This window comes from Moschus berezovskii, chromosome 2, assembly GCF_049115385.1.
Source record: "Moschus berezovskii isolate FMDL1 chromosome 2, NW_MosBer_1.0, whole genome shotgun sequence".
Taxonomy (NCBI): Eukaryota; Metazoa; Chordata; class Mammalia; order Artiodactyla; family Moschidae; genus Moschus; species Moschus berezovskii.
The window spans coordinates 20,686,329-20,707,962 of NC_142461.1; the positions used below are offsets into that span (position 1 = coordinate 20,686,329).

Genomic DNA, 21,634 nt, shown 5'->3' on the forward strand with positions numbered 1-21,634 from the left:
TTAACAAGACCACTTAGTGTGAAAGTTCCATTGTCATCCAAAAGTTTTTCTTCATTCCTGAGAGTTTCAGTATGTTTTAGTATTTCCGATTATTTGAGGACAGGGTTGTTACAGAGACTTCTGAGACGAGGCGTCAAGGCCAAAGTCAGTCTTCCTTGTCTGAAGTGGAATTCCTACGTGCGTGACCTTGACCCCCTCCTCTGCCGGGGGCTGTCTGTAATCTGCAGATGCCAGAAGCGTGACTTGCAGGTTTCACTTCGCCATTATAAACTGTCTCATATAGGAAATATTCAGACTCAAGACCTTTATAAACCTGCAACACTTTTTAAAGCAGGTTTTAATAGTCTCTGATTGCCTGCCTTTGGTTAAATTATCATTTGTGGCTATATCTTTAAGTTATGGGCTTCCCAGGTGGTAAAGAATCTGCCTGCCAATGCAAAAGACTCAAGAGATGTGGGTTCAATCCCTGGGTTGGGAAGATCCCCTGGAGTAAGAAACGGCAACCCATTCCAGTATTCTTGCCAGGAAAATCCCGTGGACAGAGGAGCCTAACGGGCTACAATTCACAAGGTCAGAAAGAGTCAGGCATGACTGAGCACAGCACGGAACACAATTCAGCAGCTCTAAGCTTTAGTTTACTATTCAATTTCCTGGATGAATGTTATGGAATACCTACACATCATGTAACCCACACACAAAACACCATGTGTTTACAACTATAATTTTAATTTGTTACTGACTTCTCTAAAGAAAAGCTAAGGAAGCCAGCAGAGTGGAGTGCAGAAAACAAAACAAAAAGGAGTGAGTTAGCATTCAGTTCAGTTCAGTTCAGTTCAGTCCAGTCGTGTCTGACTCTTTGCGCTGATCTTAAGTCCAGTGCTGAAGTGACAAATTCCCCTCCAGGGAAATGGAGGGAAATCTGAGACCACGCCCTGGAGGAATGTAGCAGAATGTTCAGACACTAAACATGTCTGAAACCAGACACTAAATATCAGAATCTAAGCGACTTTTTTCATATTAGGATTAGAGAAAGGAGAAATGAAGAAACAGAACGCATACACGAATACAGAAAAGTAGAATCCCTGGGAAACAGTAAGTCTTGCAGCTGTAGGAATGGGTTTAGTTTCTTTGACTGTAGGAATTTGATTCTGGCATCATATAATCCTGCATTTGAACTCTGATTTTACCACCTACTAGCTGTGCAACGCAGGACAAACTGCTTCACGCCTGGGTGTCAGTTTCCTCAACTCTGTGATGAAGAGTATGTCACCATCGTCATGACCAATGAGATCAATGTGAGGAGTAAAAGAAATCCAGGCAAGAAGAAATGCCCCAATGCCTAACTCAGAATAGGGGAAACACACCGACCGAAACCACCCACACGAGTCAGGCACAGTGGTAACCATTGCATGTTATTTTACGACAGGAGGGCCTGGTAAGGAACATGGAACTAATAAGCTACCGCCAACCGGAAGGTTTGGGAAAGGTCAAAAGGAGACACCATGCATCCTCCCACCTCCCAGAACCCTCCTCGCTGGAATCCATCCTGGCTGAGCGATGCGGGTGCCACCAGGAAGGACCCTGAGTCAGAATGATTGGCCAGAGACAATCCGGAAACTAACCTCATCACCATAAAACCTGAGACTGCAAGCCACACGGAGGGGCAGTTCTCCTGGGTTCCCTCACCCGACTGCTCTCCCTCAGGGTGCCTCTTCCCAGTAAAGTCTCTTGCTTTGTCAGCTCGTGTGTTTCCTCAGACAATTTATTTCTGAGTGTTAGACAAGAGCCTTGGAAGGGGTGCCCCTTCCTGCAACAAATTCACATAAAATGTTACCTAAATATTTGTAACATTACTTAGGAAATTTAAAAAGATTTAAAATTATAATTTAAAAATTATAATCACCCTCCACAACTTATTAGTTAGTTCATAGCTTCCGGGAAGCTAGCAGGCAGGGGAGTGACCCAGAGGGTGCGTGAGAGTCCAGGCTTGAGTCCAGGCTTAATTCCACAGCAGAAAAGAGCCATCAGCAAATCTAGTGGTTATGCAGTTATTTAGCAAATCCTCTAGGGCATTTATTTAAACAAAGCCCTTTGTTGTATCACAGACTTTAGGATAAAAATGTGTGATGAGTGTGAAGGGCGGTGGGCCCTGGTAAGAACCTTAGGAGGCCTGACACTGAAGAACCCAGCTGAGAAACAGGAACCTGGGAAAGAAGGAAAGCACTGGGGAGGGGAGAGAAGAGAAAGGAGGATTCCAGAAGCAAAGGCATGTGTTTCAAGGAGAAAAGAGGGAGCCACACGCTGGAAACAAAGCAGAGGGGTCCAGGTCAGACAAAGACACAGTATCCTCCATTGACCTTTTGGGGGTCGAGGGCAAAGTGGAGGTCATTGGTTTTCAGGGAGGGAGCAGAAGGCAAATTGTTGCTGGCTAAGGAGTGAATAGGAGATGAACCACAGCCTGTGAGGTTGGTTCTTCTTTTTTAAAGAAGTCTGACTGAGATAGGAAAGACAGAGAAAGTATGACAGTCCTTGGATTATAGTGCTGGAAAGATCCAGAGGAAGTTATATGCTGGTGCGGGTTTTGCATAAAGATGGAAAGAGAAAAACCAATAACCAAGTTGGTCTGAGAAAGAGGAACGAGATTCTAGTGGAAATCCCAGTGACCAGGATATAGGTAGAGGACAGGGCTTGAATGGAGGCAAAAAAAACTTCACCAGGGGCCAATGCAGGTGTTCAGTTCAGTTCATTTTGGTCACTCAATCATGTCCAACTCTTTGAGACCCCATGGACTGCAGCATGCCAGGCCTCCCTGTCCATCACCAACTCCCGGAGTTCACCCAAACCCATGTCCATTGAGTCGGTGATGCCATCCAGCCATCTCATCTTCTGTCGTCTCCTTCTCCTCCCGCCTTCAGTCTTTCCCAGCATCAGGGTCTTTTCAAATGAGTCATCTCTTCGATGCAGGTGTGGAGACCCCTAAATCAGGAAGTAGGAGGATGCAGAGCTGAGGACTGAAAGATACTGATAGTCTTTTCTTTGTTTTAATTGGAGTATAATTGTTTCGAATTGTGGTGCTGGAGAAAATTCTTGAGAGTCCCTTGGACTGCATGGAGATCAAACCAGTCCATCCTAATGGAAATCAGTCCTGAATATTCATTGGAAGGACTGATACTAAAGCTGAAGCTCCCACACTTTGGCCACGTGATGTGAAGAACCAGCTCACTGGAAAAGACCCTGATGCTGGGGAAGATTGAAGGTGGGAGGAGAAGGGGACGACAGGGGATGAGATGGTTGGGTGGCATCGCTGACTCAATGGACATGAATTTGAGGAAACTCCAGGAGATGGTGAAAGACAGGGAAGCCTGGCATGCTGCAGTCCACGGGGTCGCAAAGAGTCTGAGACAACCTGGCAGCTGAAAAACAATATAAGTGCTTTACAATATTGTGTCAGTTTCTACTGTACAGCAATGTGAATTAGCTGTATGTATACACACATCCCCTCCCCGCCAACACCCCCATCCTCTAGATCATCAGAGTGCTAGCTGAGCTACCTGTGCTAGATAGCAGTTTCCTAGCTGCTATATAGCTAATTTACACATCTTAGTGTAAATACATTGATATGCATACACTTTCATTTATAAAATAGATAGCTCGAAATAAGAAGCAGTTCTGAGGGCCCAGCTAAGACTGGAGCAGGAATTTACCATGGCATCCATCGTCATAAAGAAGCTTAAGTGGACTGGGGATCTTCCAAACTCATAGGCTAACATACCTTGGGTCCCTGTGGTCCAGGCAGGCCTTCGGGACCTGGGTATCCCTTCTGGCCGAGAGGCCCAGGGGGTCCTGGGAAGCCTTTCTCCCCCTGTTAAGACCAAAACAAGACAATGCACACACAGAATAGCAATGCCCAGGAGTAAACATAACCATCATTTTCTTTTCTTTATGACATAATGCTAACATTTTGCACATTTTTCCCTTGGATTAAAAAAATAGCACTCAACAGTAAGTGTAATAGCAACTGGAATGTTTCTGTTAGTATTTGTCTGTAGGCTTGAAAGCATTTGTCTTTGGTCTTCTGGAAACTCGACTTTTACCCAGATGGCAGAGCTACACAGGGCAGAGATTCAGGGAATCAAAACCTGAGAGGGAAAGCCCAGTTAGAAAGATGGAGGTTGGTGAAGGGTGTTTTTTGGGGGATGGAGAGTGACAGTCAGGTTCAGGAATGTCTTGGGAGTGTGCGTAATTGCTATGTAGCTCGAAAGAACAACACACAGGCTATGAGTTTCAGTCCTTTCTTGATTACACAGGAATTAGTAATTCCATCTGCTATTTGTGGAGGAGATGGAGGAGAGATACCAAGAGTGTATCGCTTCTCGGCCTTTTGGCTAAGATCAAGTGTAGAGATACCAAGAGTGGCAAAACCAAAAGTGTGAGCCACATAGTTAAGAGATGATAATATGGGAAAGCCCTTGGGGATTAGGGAGTAATTTTAGGCCCAGTAAGGGACATGGTTCTGCCAACAAATACCCGTCCCATGAACACGGATCCTGGGATTACTCTTCAATAGTTGAGGCCACTGGTTTGATTCAGATAATCTAGTAGGCAAAAGGAAACTTAGATTTTTAAAACAGAGCAAGTCAGCTATTTCACAAGATGTGTGCACACACACACCCAATAAAAAGAGAAGCAGAAGAATTTGCTAGGCCCCTCTCAAGACTGTTACCTTCACACTTTGAACAGCATCTCACCCAGAGGGATTCAATAAATGCTTCTTGAATGAGAGAATGAGTCATAGCTTTTCAACAGGGATCTGAACATACCACTTTCACAGCTTCAGGAAAAACCTTAAATCAAACTACACATGAATCATAGAATACTTTAAATATGGCAATTTTTATTGTAATTAACGTGCAAATTATTTTGTCTAAAGAGCTTAAAAAGCATTCTTTTAAAAATATTTTTAAGCAGTCATCTTTCAATATTGTTAAGCAATTCATTAGCGTATCTGAGAAAAGGGTTTTGTAAACAAAGGAAAAATTTTAGTTGTGGCTCGGTCTTAATTATCACAAATTGAAAGTTAATGGAGCGAATTAATGAGATTTCACGGCACTCATTTTTTACTCCAATTCTGCAATGGAGCTACTTTGTCTCACTGAATTTTTGCCTTGAGAGAGTGCCTGTGCAAGATTCTTCCACCAGAGGGCGCCCTTACACCAATGCTGCAGGACAAAATCTGCGGGTTTCGTTTGTGTCCAAGTGAGTGAATCACGCGGTTTCAATTCTCTCGCCTTCAGCAACAATGTAAATAGGGGATACATATGGATCGTTCTCAAAAACTTTCTTTTTCTTTAACTTAATATTTTTTGTTTCCAGATCGAGAGAGTTACAGTAATTGCCGGCATTTATACCAGTTATCTGAAGCTCCCCTCCAGGCTTTTCCACCATTCCCAATTAATATTTATATACAGTTACTTTAAAATTGTTTTTGGGGAAGGACTTTCCTCACTGTTAACACCAGTGGTTAACACAGGGAGTGCAGGTTCAATCCCTGGTCAGGGAGCTAAGACCCCACATACCTCCTGGCCAAAAAACCAAAATATGAAACAGAAGCAGTATTGTAACAAATTCAATAAGACAAAAAAATTGGATTTGGGGAATGGAATATGGTGTTGCTGATCTGTCTGCTACGAGTGAAGGAAGAGTGTGAATTGTTAATGAGCTCTATGGAGAAAAGAAGCAGAATGAAGGTTTTGTTTTTACCTTCTCCCCTTTGGCCCCATCACAGAAGCACTGGCCTTTGTCTTTACAGATACAGCCCTAGAAAGAGAGAAAGAGAAAGGATTTTGTTTAAAAAACGGCTTAATAAATTCCAACTGACAGAACAAAAGCAAACATATTTTTCTGTTCTCTGAGCATCAAACACCATTTAGCAGGAGTCCTGTGATACTGTAGCAATTTATCAATAGAAACAGAGTAGAAAAGTGAGATGCACATAGAACTGTCAGATAACTGTACATCATTTTTATTGTATATAGGAACTTCAAGTGATTTATTCATGGAAAAGACCAAGTCAGCTCTTCTTTTTTTTTTTCAGAACAATGTATAGTTGAATCATATGAAATTGTCATTGTTATAGGGAGAAAGTGGTGTAATATTTGCAGATTTCTTGGTTCAACAAAATGAACATAGCTGGTGATATCTTCTGTAGATCATTCGATAGTTTTCTTTCCCTGAAATAATGTTTAATACTGAAAAAGGATGATCAGTATCCATCGTGTATTTTCAAGAACAAATTCACTGGTGCTGATATCAAAATGCTCTCTTATTAAAAAACAAAACCAAAACTTGAGATGCGACCTTGGGAACTCACACATCTAAATGGTCACGTAGACCCACTGACAGCCCTAGCTTTCACACCTATGCACGTGCCAACTCTAATGAAGGTGTTTTTATTTATTTTATGAAGGTCAGTTTTTATTTCTTTTATGAAGGCCAGGTTTTAAATTCCTCTCTGCCAGCAGAGGAAAAGACAGAGAAATAGTTTTAAATAGTGGATTTAAACATTTTGAACACACATTCTATGGTTATATATTTATCTTTTTGGGAGGGGGTGTTAATGTTAACTGAAAATTAGTTTATTTTCCCCAGGAAAAAATATTAATTGACAATAGAGGCAGAGCAAGCCTAGGAGATGTGCTGGCTGGTAGCAAAAGTAAAAAGAAATTGCTTCAGATAGTCCCAAAGTGAGGACTCTGTGCAATCAAAAATACACAGGGAGTTCCCTGGTGGTCCAGTGGTTATGGCTCCGAGCTTCCACTGCACGGGGCACGAGTTCCATCTCTGGTCAGGGAACTGACCAGATCATACATGCTGCCTGGTACAGAAAAAAAAAAAAAATAGTAATAATTAAAAAACAAAAATATAAGTACACAAACAAAAAATTTAAATTGAATCTATTTTCTAATCCCAGGGCAGTAGTCTGTTGTTATTTAAGAAAGGGGAGCCCACAGTCATTTTCATACACTTATCATTGATTCTCACCACATTTTCACCCACCATAATTTCTATGAATGAAAAATAAGTAATTGAAAAGGAAAGTCTATATTTCCCCCAAGGGCTAGCTGTTTGGTTTTCTTTAAGAAGACTAAATTTTCTACTTTTCCTCCCAGATGCTGGGGGTCTTTAGGTTATATCTAGCTTAATTATTTTGATTTTGTTTTTCTGGGTTTTTAACCTTAGTGTTCATTTCAATTACATATTTAAGTGTACTAAAATATATACCAAATCTAGTATACTAATTTAGTATACTGGTATACTAATATCTGGACTTCCCTAGTGGTTCAGTGGTAAAGAACCCACCTGCCAATGCAGGAGATGGGGGTTTAATCCCTGGGTCAGGAAGATCTCCTGGAGCAGGATATGGCAACCCATTCCAGTATTCTTGCCTGGGAAATCCCATGGACAGAGGAGGCTGGCGGGTTATAGTCCTTGGGGTCATAAAGAGTTGGACAAGACTTACTGACTTAACAACAATTCAGTTCAGTTCAGTTCAGTCGCTCAGTCGTGTCCGACTCTTAGCGACCCCATGAACCACAGCACGCCAGGCCTCCCTGTCTATCACCAACTCCCGGAGTTCACTCAGACTCATGTCCATCGAGTCGGTGATGCCATCCAGCCACCTCATTCTCTGTCGTCCCTGTCTCCTCCTACCCCCAACCTTTCCTAGCATCAGAGTCTTTTCCAGTGAGTCAACTCGTCGCATGAGGTGGCCAAAGTATTGGAGTTTCAGCTTTAGCATCAGTCCTTCCAATGAACACCCAGGATTGATCTCCTCTAGAATGGACTGGTTGGATCTCCTTGCAGTACAAGGGACTCTCAAGAGTCTTCTCCAGCACCACAGTTGAAAAGCATCAATTCTTCGGTGATCAGCTTTCTTCACAGTCCAACTCTCACATCCATACATGACCATGGGAAAAACCATAGCCTTGACTAGACGGACCTTGGTTGGCAAAGTAATGTCTCTGCTTTTTAATATGCTATCTAGGCTGGTCATAACTTTCCTTCCAAGGAGTAAGCGTCTTTTAATTTCATGGCTGCAATCAGCATCTGCAGTGATTTTGGAGCCCAAAAAAATAAAGTCTGACACGGTTTCCACTGTTTCCCGATCTATTTCCCAAGAAGTGATGGCACCAGATGCCATGATCTTTGTTTTCTGAATGTTGAGCTTCAAGCCAACCTTTTCACTCTCCTCTTTCACTTTCATCAAGAGGCCTTTGAGTTCCTCTTCACTTTCTGCCATAAGGGTGGTGTCATCTGCATATCTGAGGTTATTGATATTTCTCCCGGCAATCTTGATTCCAGCTTGTGCTAATATTTATTAAAGCAGTTGTTCTCAAAGTGTGGATTTTCAGAGTAGTATCAGCAGTATCAGAAATGCAAATTCTTGGCCTCACTGCAGACTCACAGAACCAATAACTCTGGTGTTGGGTGCAGTAATCTATAATAGGCCCCCTGGGTGACTCTCATACTACCAGTCTAAACCAACATTTACAAGCACAGTCTGTAGGGTAGAGCTAATTCTTTAAAGATTTATGAACACTTGGACCCTAGTCTGCATATCCGCTTTTTGTTTGTGATGCCATTTTCCTTCTCAATCCAAGAAACTAGCTAGGCTTTAGGGAGGCTTTTGTTACTGGGCTGAAAGCAAAAGCTGCCTTTTGTAAGATTTTTCCTGGCTTTTGCTTCTGGAGTGTACGGACCCGTTGATGGTTGGCTGCAAGAATGGAGGGACCACCAAGCTGTTCCTCCACAGTGCCTGGAGGAGGCAGCAGGGCCTCAGAAGAGGAAAGTCTGAGTCCTGCACCCAAGGGAACCAGATACGGGGGCAGGGAAACTCAACCCCACTAGGACCTGGTGCTCTAGTTTACACAGCAGTGGTGGCCACTGTTTCATGTAGATCCTGAGCCTCTCTGACTCTTCTGCTTCCCAGGCATCACACAAGACCTGGATTTGGAGCATCTCTGGGCCACAGGTAGGAGAAGGCAAACTGGCAATCCTCTAACTCCTAAAAAGGTGCATGTTGTTGTTCGGTTGCTGAGTCATTTCCAATTCTTAGCAGCCTCATGGACTGCAGCACGCCAGGCCTCCCGTCCATCACCAACTCCCAGAGTTTGCTCAAACTCATGTCCATTGAGTCAGTGATGCCATCCAACCATCTCATCCTCTGTCATTCCCTTCTCCTCCCACCTTCAATCTTTCCCAGCATCAGGGTCTTTTCCAGTGAGTCAGCTCTTTGCATCAGGTGGCCAAAGTATTGGAGCTTCAGTCCTTCCAGTGAATATTTAGGGCTGATTTCCTTTAGGATTGACTGGTTTAATCTTGCTGTTCAAGGGATTCTCGAGAGTCTTTTCTAGCACCAGAGTTCAAAAGCATCAATTCTTCATAGATGAAGAATTGCCATCTTAAGTTTTATTTCTTGGAGTAAGTCACAGTCATATATTATTGGGAATCTTTCAGTCTTAGTTTGAACAAATAAATGTTTGCTGAACTCCTCCAAAACAAGGTCAGGTCCCCTTTCCTATAGCTCCAATGGGCCACTTGTAGTTATATGTGTAACATATATTTTTCTTGATGTCCCTAAGCCTCAGAAGAGAAGGAATTGTCCAGCCTTGTTCACACTGTCAACCCTGGCTGTAATATGTCCTGAACAAATGCTTGTGGCTTGACTGAATGGATCAATGAGTGAATGGAGCATTGGTAATTTGTTTATATCCAGATTGGTCCTGGAATTTCAAGGCATGTGACATATACAGCTATTGCTGGGCTGCCAGGATTAAGATGTTTTATATATATATATATATATATATATACACACACATACATATATATATTCTATATGTATGAATTCTGAACAACTTTGTTTGAAGTGGGAGAGAATGAAACTAGAAGCTTTGGCTATTTTAACACATGTTAAAATTAACACAAGGTTAATTAGTTGTTAGTTGCTTGAATATACACATTTCGGGGGGAAAAATTTTTAAACCCTCAGAACTGAAAAACAGTGTAATGAACAACTATTTATCTTTTCATCTAGGTTTCCCAACTGTTAACATACTCTCCTAGCCATTCCAGCTGTCACTTTCTGTTTCTCTCCACACACACACGTGCACACACACGCACACACACATGCACACACGCACACACACACATGCACATACTTCCTTGCCAATCCACTGAAAAGTAGACTGCAGACACCATGACACTTCATGCCTAACACTTCTGCATGCATATCCCCCAAACAAGAGTACATTCTTATTCAGTAACAACATCATTTTCAAACCTAAGATAGGGACTCTGATGCAGTGATTTCAAGTTACTATTAATAGCTCTTAAACAAGATCTTCAGCCTTCCAAGGCTCTTGATGACCATTAGAAAATGAAAAGCTATTTAATTTTTAACAAATCTTTTCATACCAGAGATTTAGTCTCAATCAATGATTTCACCTATAATCAATACATGAGGTCTGAACAAGTGACTGTCAGAGATCCAAGCAGCTTTAGAGCCCACACGACTGCACCCAGAGAGCAGGTGCGGGACTCTGGCATCAGCCCTCGTTTGTTTTCTTGAATCCCCTCCTGTCTGGGGGCTGTCCTCCTGTCGCCACCCACAGCAACACTGATCACCATGCACTGTCATCAAAATAACGGGCCCTGACTTTTTACATTATTGTCCTTGAGTTTGGGTCTTGAACTTTCCTGGGTGACATAGTTAGCTTTTGTTTTTATTTGGTTTCATGGTTTTCACATGAAAGTAGAAGTCTTATTTTGCAGGAGGAAGCAGAAAAGGCTCTATCTTGAAAGCAGGACTCCATCTTGGGTTTGACTGTGGACTTTAAGCTATATGAGCAGTATCTATGGAAACGACATACCAACTGGAAAACCAGGCCCAGGGCTCGTACCTAGACTCTCCGTCACCTAAAAGAATACCTTAATTATCTGCGAAACCGAATAGAATCATACATTCTATTATGTTTATTGGGGTATGACCACAGGCCTATTGATAATTGTCCACTGTTAACTACCTAGGCTTAAGGCATATGAATCACAGGTTAACTTTGATTGTCTCTTTCTTTTCCTTTGTTTAGACTAATTTCAGGGAATTTGGGGAGGTGGGTTTGGGCACATACGCTTAAGGTATATAAGGTTTTCACAAAAACTGGTCGGGGTCCTTGGCTAAAAGGAGACTCTGCTTTGGGCGCGCCGGTGTAATAAACTGCACTCCACTATCTGCATTGTCCTTCTGAGTCAATTTGTTTTCTAGAACACATGGCTACAACAATTTGATGATTTGGAGCTAGCTGGTTGGTTAGCTTAAGAAGTTAAAGTGAGGAATAAAAAACAGATAGACAAAAGATACATGAGCACTTTAGGCATTTTAACTTAAAACGTGTACACCAGTTCTTCAGTCATGTGAAGAAGGGCTCAGGTCCCTTCTTTGGGAATGGGGCTGCTGTTTAGAGGGCCACAGCATCATTTTTGCTAAGTCACACCCATAATGTACTGTTGTAGAAACCAGTACTCGAGAAACCAAGCACCACACTCGGAGAGTGGGAGAACTAAGGTTTATTATGTCAGCAGGCCCAGAGGCATAAATACTCCAAGCTCTGAGCCCTGAACAAAGGGATTAGAGAGTTTTTATAGACAGACTGTAGTGGGCAACACTCGCTGTTAATAGGCTGGTTTAAACTAAGGGGTTTCGCGTGCACGGGAACAGCCGTCAAGATGGGGAGGGGATGCCTGGCCTGCACCCACATGATTAAGCAGGTTTGCAGGGGCTGGGCTATTGCAAACAGCAGGACAAGGGTGAGTGAGATAAACTCCAGTTCCTAGTACTGCAAGTCCCCACTTTCTGAGACCACGTGACCTATGTGATCTAGACTTTGCCAGGGGCAAGCTGAGTTACAGAGGCAGAAGGAGAAGGTCAAATTTTAACTTTTCCTCTTCAGAACCACTGACATTTCTAGTTTGGATTTTCTTGGAGCAGGCCAATTGCTTAAAGACGCTGGTGATGCAATCTGAATACAGAGTCCTTCTAGATATGAATCCATGTTTCCCTCTAACTTTTTAAATGTTGCAGCCATACTTAATTGAATAACAGTTTCCTATCAGTTTTAATCTTATCAAATCTTCCAAGCTAGTTTTCACAGAAACATGGTATTTTCTGTATTTGTATTTAACCAATTTGTTATTTAATATTTAATTAGATGCCTTTGTTATAATAATAAGTACAACAGGCAGAAGCAGCTAAGTCTTGGCAATCATACAGCTCCACCATGGAGCAGGCGAATGTTGGTGTGCTGGGAAAGCCTAGGAGTGTCAAGGGGGAGGCGGGCACTGGCACCCATTGGTCTACTTACACAAGGTATGGAGAGTTCTGGTTAGAGACTGACGGCTAGAAGGAGAGTCAGCGAAAGGGAAATTACCGGGCCATCTACTCATCCACTGTTTCACCCACATGCAGACGTTAAGCACTGTTGGCAGGACTCCAGAACCAGGTCTGGGGCTGTGTTTCTGGGCCCAGATGAGCAGAACTGCACCAGAATTCTTCCAACTTGAATTTTCAGTGAAACTGGCAAGGCATGGACTGGCTGTATATCCGCACAATTGAACTGACTAGGACTTCAGAGGATGTGAAGTTGCTGACCTGTGGATGCTCCAGCTGATTGAATTAATTCAAAATTACCATCTGGGCAGCTATCTGGCCGATGCTCAGCTGCTTCTCTAGAAGCAGGGAGCCCAGCCCAGGGCCATGTTAAATGAGGCATGGCACTGTCTTTGGATGGTGGTGACAGTAGCCCCAGACTCAAGAGACCCATTTCTCTTAATTGTATTGCTTTTCTTAAAATAATTTATGTTTGAAATAAATTTTTAACTCTGTGAATGTCTTTTAATAATTCAATAGTTCAGACAGATCAGTTGACTAGAATACAACAGTGGCCATATTTTCATTTTTGTTGCATTTGATCCACTTTTTTGGGCTTGCTGTTGAAACACTACGATTATATTAACGTAATATAATCCACTTATTACTATTCAAATGTTAGATCATTTTAAAAACCAGTATAGCCAAATGCTGTGAGCTATTAAGAAAGCATAATTATGGAAACTTCTTAAGTAACATTTTAATGATTTTTCCACTTCCAACAATAAAGTACCTCTTAGTTTCCATGTACCTTAATGAAGTAAGAAATCATTCATCAAGAGCAGAAAACCCTTAATAGTGATTTTCTGACTTTTCTCCTAATCATATCAGGAAGTAATCCAGGATTCCATGATATTTTAGCACTGTTGCATATTAAACAGTTAAACTTGTGAGACCCTTAAACAGTTAAATCTTGTAGCCTACGAAGCCCAAAAGTCATAGGCCTTCTGCCAAATATGTATGGGATCTATTTCCAGATTTGCCAGCTACTATCTGGAGCTTGATAGAGTGCCTGATGAACTATAGATGGAGGTTCGTGACATTGTACAGGAGAAAGGGAGCAAGACCATCCGCAAGAAAAATAAATGCAAAAAAGCAAAATGGCTGTCTGAGGAGGCTTTACAAATAGCTGTGAAAAGAAGAGAAGCCAAAAGCAAGAGAGAAAAGGAAAGATATACCCATTTGAATGCAAAATTCCAAAGAATAGGAAGGAGAGATAAGAAAGCCTTCCCCAGTGATCAGTGCAAAGAAATAGAGGAAAACAATAGAATGGGAAAGACTAGAGAATTCTTCAAGAAAATTAGATACCAAGGGAATATTTCATGCAAAGATGGGCTCAATAAAGGACAGAAATGGTATGGACCTAACAGAAGCAGAAGACATTAAGAAGAGGTGGCAAGAACACACAGAAGAACTGTACAAAAAAGATCTTCACAACCCATATAATCACGATGGTGTGATCACTCACCTAGAGCCAGACATCCTGGAATGTGAAGTCAAGTGGGCCTTAGGAAGCATCACTAAGAACAAAGCTAGTGGAGGTGACAGAATTCCAGGTGAGCTATTTCAAATTCTAAAAGATGATACTGTGAAAGTGCTGCACTCAATATGCCAGCAAATTTGGAAAATCCAGCAGTGGCCACAGGACTGGAAAAGGTCAGTTTTCATTCCAATCCCAAAGAAAGGCAATGCCAAAGAATGCTCAAACTGCAGCACAACTGGACTCATCTCACATACTAGTAAAATAATGCTCAAAATTCTCCAAGCCAGGCTTCAGCAGTACCTGAACCGCGAATTTCCAGATGTTCAATCTGGTTTTAGAAAAGGCAGAGGAACCAGAGATCAAATTGTCAACATCTGCTGGATCATCAAAAAAGCAAAAGAGTTCCAGAAAAACATCTATTTCTGCTTCATTGACTATGCCAAAGCCTTTGACTGTGTGGATCACAATAAACTGTGGAAAATTCTGAGAGAGATGGAAATACCAGTCTACCTGACCTGCCTCTTGAGAAACCTGTATGCAGGTCAGGAAGCAACAGATAGAAGTGGACATGGAACAACAGACTGGTTCCAAATAGGAAAAGGAGTACATCAAGGCTGTATATTGTTACCGTGCTTATTTAACTTCTATGCAGAGTACATAATGAGAAATGCTGGGCTGGATGAAGCACTAGCTGGAATCAAGATCACTGGCGGAAATATCAATAACCTCAGATATGAAGATGACACCACCCTTATGGCAGAAAATGAACAGGAACTAAAGAGCCTCTTGATGAAAGTGAAAGAGGAGAGTGAAAAAGTTGGCTTAAATCTCAACATTCAGAAAACTAAGATCATGCATCTGGTCCTATCACTTCATGGCAAATAGATGGAGAAACAGTGGAAACAGTGGCAGACATTATTTTTTTGGCTCCAAAATCACTGCAGATGCTGATTGCAGCCATGAAATTAAAAGACACTTAGTCCTTGTAAGAAAAGTTATGACCAACCTAGACAGCATATTAAAAAGCAGAGACATTACTTTGCCAACAAAGTTCGGTCTAGTGAACTTTGCAGTAGTCATGTATCGATGTGAGAGTTGGACTATAAAGAAAGCTGAGCCCCGAAGAATAGATGCTTTTGAACTGTGGTGTTGGAGAAGACTCTTGAGAGTCCCTTGTACTGCAAGGAGATCCAACCAGTCCAACCTAAAGGAAATCAGTCCTGAATGTTCATTGGAAGGACTGATGTTGAAGCTGAAACTTCAGTCCTTTGGCCACCTCATGCAAAGAGCTGATTCATTGGAAAAGACTGATTCTGGGAAAGATTGAAGGTGAAAGAAGATGGGGACAACCGAGGATGAGATGGCTGGATGGCATCACCGACTCAATGGACAAGAGTTTGAGTAAACTCCGGGAGTTGGTGATGGAGAGGGAGGCCTGGCGTGCTGCAGTCCATGGGGTTATAAAGAGTCAGATACAACTGAGTGACCGAACTGAACTGATCTGGAGCTTTGGGAAAATTACTTAATCCTTCTAAGTTACATCACCTGTAATGGAAGACAGTAAGATCTATCTTCACACAGGGTGCCCTGCATTCCGTAGCAGACTCAGTCTTTGGGGGCTGCCACTGCTAAAGCTGAAACTGCAATACTTTGCCCACGTCATACGACAAGTTGACTCACTGGAAAAGACTCTGATGCTGGGAAGGATTGGGGCAGGAGAAGAAGGGGACGGCAGAGAATGAGATGGCTGGATGTCATCACCAACTTGATGGACATGAGTTTGAGTGAGCTCAGGGAGTTGGTGATGGACAGGGAAGCCTGGCGTGCTGTGATTCATGGGGTTGCAAAGAGTCGGACACGACTGAGCGACTGAACTGAACTGAACCCTCTCCTTTTTTGCTCCACTATCTTGTATCAAGGGACATTCATGTTAATATCTGATGTTTCTCCAAACAAGCCACCGCCTTCCCAGGCAGTTCCTCCTGAAGTCGTTTGTCCAGTATCAGTTGTCCTGAGCCATTGTCAGAGAGATCAAAAAGTATCACTTGTTAATAATCATCTTAGAGTATATTAAATATATTAGTTAATTCACCAAATATGATTTGTGCATGAGCACAGAAACAACCTGTTTTATTTGTTTAATAAAATAGACTGGTGTTAGATGCACCAGTGGCACTGGGTGCTCATAAATGAATGGTGGCATGTCAAATGTGTTACAAAAGCAGGAAGCAACTTTGGGTGCGCCGAGCAGTCAGCTCTCACACTCTGCTCTCTGCTTCAGCTTTCATTGTCACCGTGTGTCGCCTGCTCTCTGCCTGTTTCAGGGCTTTGTGATTGAACGGTCAAGGCCACTGCCTAGGGGCAGACTTCTTAGGTCTAAACCCCAGCTCTGCTAAGCCACCCGTGTGACTCTGGGTGAGCTCTGGTGCCTCAGTTTCCACATCTGTAAAATGGGGTCAAGTGGGCTACCTCTTAGAGGAATGCATAGGATGTCTGCAGAGGGCTGTGAAGGAAATCACAAGTGTCACCTCCAAACCTGCCTCTTTGATATACAAATTATTTTCAGTTGAAGGCAACTAAAAATCACTAAATGCAGAAAAAACTCCTCCCTTTGTTCTTAAATTCAGGAAATAAATTTAATAATTTAGTAAAGATAAAATTTATCAGCCCAGAGAGGGCACTAGAGGAATCTGTATGCAAACCTTGTTAATCTAGTTCTGTCTTCTAGTTACTCCTTCACCCTTCACTACCTCGAGCCCATACCCCTTTGTCTAACCACTTCACAAATTTACTGCTTCTTTGTCTAAAAGGTCTAAATGCTTCCTCCTCTGGTCACTTCTTTGGGTCTTGATTCTTTTGCAAAGACTCCCAGGCACATGTAAAAAAAGAAAAAGTTTTTAAAAATACATGTATGCCTCTCTCCTGTTAATCTGTTTTTCTTAATTTAATTTTCAGACCCAGCTAGGGACCCTAAGAGTGTCTAGGAAAACATTTTCCTCACCTTCAGCTGTTACAGAGGGCAATCAAGAATGTAGATTATTACTCATTTATTAGCTTAATATTGCTACTCAGATGCTCGTGACTTGAGCGCTTATTAGATCGACTAGCTTGCAAGTAGGAACTGTGTCTCAGAAAATTTACATCTCTTCAGCACTTACAGGCAGTAACAAAATTATCTAATTTCTACTCTTCAAGCTAATGAAGGATCTAGTTATGGGCATACCTTTTAAACAGTCTTCGTTGACTACACCAGGAAACAATTTCCAAAGGAAGCTTGGGAGTTTCCTCTTTCTGCGCCCGAAGCATCATCCATCGCAGGCCCAGGCCCCATTTCCCTGCATCCCTGTGAAACAGAAGTGCCAGCCCTCCCTCGGGTGCCCCTGCCCCACACCCAGCCCAGTCTGGGTTAGCAGAAGGGGAAGTTGGCAGCGTTCAAAGCTGGTTAACACTCTACTGAGCAGCCCTGTTGATTTTGCATTATGATTATTGACCCTCTGCCCAGCCAATAGCCTGAGGCCAGAGTTTCTGTGTGTGAAAAGAAGAGCTGACAGAGTGCAGGCAGCCGTGCCAGACAGACTCCATGAACTTCTCTTTGTAGAGTCCCTCCATCTGCGTTGGGCTTCCCTGGTGGCTCAGACCGTAAAGCGTCTGCCTACAATGCGGGAGATCAGGGTTCAATCCCTGGTTTGGGAAGATCCTCTGGAGAAAGAAACGGCAACCCACTCCAGTACTCTTGCCTGGAAAATCCTATGGATGGAGGAGCCTGGTAAGCTATAGTCCATGTGGTCGCAGAGTCCAACACGACTTCACTTTCACTTTCTTCCATCTGCGTCTGCTTTAAGCAACCAACGGTGAGCCTTGGCAGCCTGCCCTCCAGTGACGGAGGTAGACATCCATGGTCTGTTTTCTGCAGTGGCCCCTTCTTCCTTGGCCAGGAGCGACGGCCACTTCCCATTCTTCTGTCCAGAGAGACATCACTAGTCTAGACATCTAACTCAGCCATCCCATTTTGATTTTCTGGACCACAGCAAGCATACAGATTATTGACTCTGCCCAAGAAGGGGGCAATCAGATGTCTCTGATGTACTGGGGAATGTTGCTCTTGTTTAGTCCCTAAGTCGTGTCTGACTCTTTGTGACCCCATGGACTGTAGCCCGCCAGACTCCTCTGTCCATAGAAATCTCCAGGCAAGAAAACTGGGGTGGGTCGCCATTTCCTTCTCCAGATACTGGGGGATAAACTCACAAGAAACAGCAAGTGGCATTACTAGGTGGACTTTAAAAACATTCACAACCTGAAAGCTGAGAGTTATATTCTATTTGGGGGAATTTTTAGGAATTCAAGTCTGGGAGACAGCATCTCAAGAAACTCAGAGAGAACTGCTCTGAGGAAGCCTGGGGAGGAGTCAGGTTATGCAGAAGTTTTGTAACAAAAGGCAAGTAGTCTGAACGTCAAAAGATGATTTTAACTAAAGGAAACCAGATACCCCACGGAGAAGGCAATGGCAGCCCACTCCAGTACTCTTGCCTGGAAAATCCCATGGACGGAAGAGCCTGGTAGGCTGCAGTCCGTGGGGTCGCTAAGAGTCGGACACGACTGAGCGACTGCACTTTCACTTTTCACTTTCACGCATTGGAGAAGGAATGGCACCCCACTCCAGTGTTCTTGCCTGGAGAATCCCAGGGACGGGGGAGCCTGGTGGGCTTCCGTCTATGGAGTCACACAGAGTCGGACACGACTGAAGTGACTCAGCAGCAGCAGCAACAGCAGCAGATACCCCAAGCTAAAGAATTTAGCACTTTTCTCTGTATGGGAAGCGGCAAGGGTCTGGGCTCACTGAAATCATTCCTTTGATAGGCGTCTCAGCTGTCAGCCAGTTTCCTGTGTTTTTACAACCTGAGCTTCCTCAGGGCTCAAGTTGGGAGTGGCTGCAGTCTGATAGCTGCTAGGTGGCGGGTATTCTTTCCTGAGTTCCCTCAGGGCTGTGACATCCTTGTTTACTGATATGGAAGGAAATATTCCATTCTCACATACCTATAATCATTAACCAGCAGGTTTTTTTTCTTGCCCTAAAAGGTTCTGAGTTCAGTAAAACTATGAGGTCTTTGGCACTCCTGTAAGGTGAACAAACTCTGCAGAATTCCATGTAATGGATGCTGTGGAGAAAATGAACTTCAATCAGGACTCTAATGACACCGGTAGGTAACATTTTGGGTGGAGAAGGCAATGGCAAGCCACTCCAGTACTCTTGCCTGGAAAATCCCATGGATGGAGGAGCCTGGTAGGCTGCAGTCCGTGGGATCGCTAAGGGTCGGACAGGACTGAGCGACTTCACTTTCACTTTTCACTTTCACACATTGGAGAAGGAAATGGCAATCCACTCCAGTGTTCTTGCCTGGAGAATCCCAGGGACGGGGGAGCCTGGTGGGCTTCCGTCTAAGGGGTCACACAGAGTCGGACACAACTGAAGTGACTCAGCAGCAGCAGCAGCAGCAGCAACATTTTGGGAGCACTGCTCAGGGTGCATTGACTAGTACATAGTCCGATGGACATCCGATAACAGCTCTAGGAGATAGGTGCTTGATTAGTCCCTTCTTCTAGATACGGTGGCTGGGAGATGGTGAAGAGGCTGGAGGTGGTCAGGAGTGGAGCTGGGGAATCCAAACCCAGGTGGTTTGACTCAAGCCATACTCTCAACCCTATGCCCTGACAGCTCGGTGGTGAAAACAAATCTGCCTGCAATGCAGGTGATGCAGGAGATGTGGGTTCCATCCCTGGATTGGGAAGATCTCCTGGAGGAGGAAATGGCAACCCACTCTAGTATTCTTGCCTGGGGAATCCCATGGACAGAGGACCGGGGTGGGCTACAGTCCATGGGGTTGCAAAAGAGGTTGTCGTGCCTTAGAGACTGAACAGCACCAACAGGGGGCCCCTGAGACTTCGGGGGAGAGAGAATACACATCTCCCGTCCTCATCCTGTCTCTGCGCTGTGAGGCTGTAATCAGATCCCAGCAATAAGCATAATATGACTATTTATGAAATCAGCGGGGTGGCCCTTGGCAGCCCACAGATCAGATTCAGTCTGCATTCTGTATTTCTGCAGCTAAGAATGGCTTTTCTATTTTCAAATACTTGAAAGAAAATTAAAAGAAAAACAATAGTTTGTTATCATGAAAATTATGTGAACTTCAGATCTCAGTGTCTGTAAATAAATTTTTGTGTTTCATCACTAAAATCTCTGTGGGATTTGTTTTCTGCTTTGTTATACGGGTGGGCTTCCCAGATAGCATAGTTCATAAAAAATCCACCTGCCATGCCGGAGACCTCAGTTCGATTCCTGGGTTTGGGAGATCTGCTGGAGAATGGATAGGCCACCCACTCCAGTATTCTTGGGCATCCCTTGTGGCTCAGCTGGCAAAGAACCCACCTGCAATGTGGGAGATCTGGATTTGATCCCTGGATTGGGAAGATCCCCTGGAGAAGGGAAAGGCTATCCACTCCAGTGGCCTGGAGAATTCCATGGACTGCATAGTTCATGGGGTTGCAGAGTCAGACACAACTGAGTGACTTTCACTTTCATCTGAGTATCTACCTAATATCCTTGATTTTTGCCTCTTGACCATTTAAAGAATAAAACCTGTTAACTGCTGGTGTGAAAGACCTAGATTCATTTTTGTGTTAGTACAAAGTTACATTAAAAGTATTAAAGAGATGCTAAGGAATTTATCAGCTCTGAGCTCCAGTGAGAGATAGTTTTCTGCCTCCACATGTCGGACAGGAATTTCCTTCTTCCTCCCACCCCGCCTCACCTGCCTCTCCTCTCTGTCACACTTCAGTCCAAGCTAATACAGTTTGGGGAACTGCAGGGAAGATCCCTGCAGATCATCTAATCCAAAAGTTCCGGCTGTAGCCCATCAGGCTCCTCTTTCCATGGAATTTTCTAGGTAAGAATACTGGAGAGGGTCGCTATTGCCTACTCCAGGGGATCTTCCCAACCCAAGGAATGAACCTCTGTTGCTTGCATCTCCTGCCTTGGCAGGCAGATTCTTTACCACTGTGCCACCTGGGAAGCCTATATGACCACCTACAACCACAAACAAATCCACTCTCTCCCTCCTCAATCTATCTTCTACCACTGTCATCATTCTGCCAAAATAAATGAATTTGAAAAACTATAAAGGAAGCAAGTAAATGCTCACAGAGTACAAGATGCTCCTTTAATATGAAAACAAATAAAATTTTCTTTGTAAAAATCTCTATACTGTTCTTATTTTTCTCATTTGCCTTAGTTTGGTGAAAGTTTACACAGGTATGAGTTTGTGATGTGCTAAACTAGGCATGACTGCCCGCTTCTCTGCTCCCTGCCCGCTCTGGTCAGTCACTGCTTGCTTAGTGCTCTGTCGATGAGTGGTTTTTCCCTTTGAGAGGTGATGCAAGTTCATCTCATACTGTATAAGGCATGCTAATGAGATAATTTTTAAAAATCTGACATGACTTTCAAGAATCAATGCACACACACATACACACACCCCTGCCACAAATGCCACACATGGTAGAAAATTCCAGCCTCAGACCCACAGGTAGAGACATGTTGGGAATGGGTCCCTTAGTCTGCATACCTGGTCTGCCTGTGTGTAGGACCAGGTCTTTCAGAAAATACCTTTTATGAT

At 43.4% G+C, this 21,634-nt stretch overlaps 1 protein-coding gene across 2 annotated transcripts in view; it reads right to left on the reverse strand.

Annotated features, from left to right (window-relative positions):
• Positions 1–21,634, reverse strand: part of COL4A3 (collagen type IV alpha 3 chain) — a 157,358-nt gene that overhangs the window by 69,461 nt on the left and 66,263 nt on the right. For both annotated transcript variants that reach the window (XM_055398539.2, XM_055398538.2), the window contains exons 2-3: positions 5,761–5,817; positions 3,773–3,862 (exon numbers count right to left, since the gene is read on the reverse strand). In XM_055398539.2, coding sequence (XP_055254514.2) covers positions 3,773–3,862; positions 5,761–5,817 — 147 coding nt within the window. The remainder of the gene's footprint in view (positions 1–3,772; positions 3,863–5,760; positions 5,818–21,634) is intronic.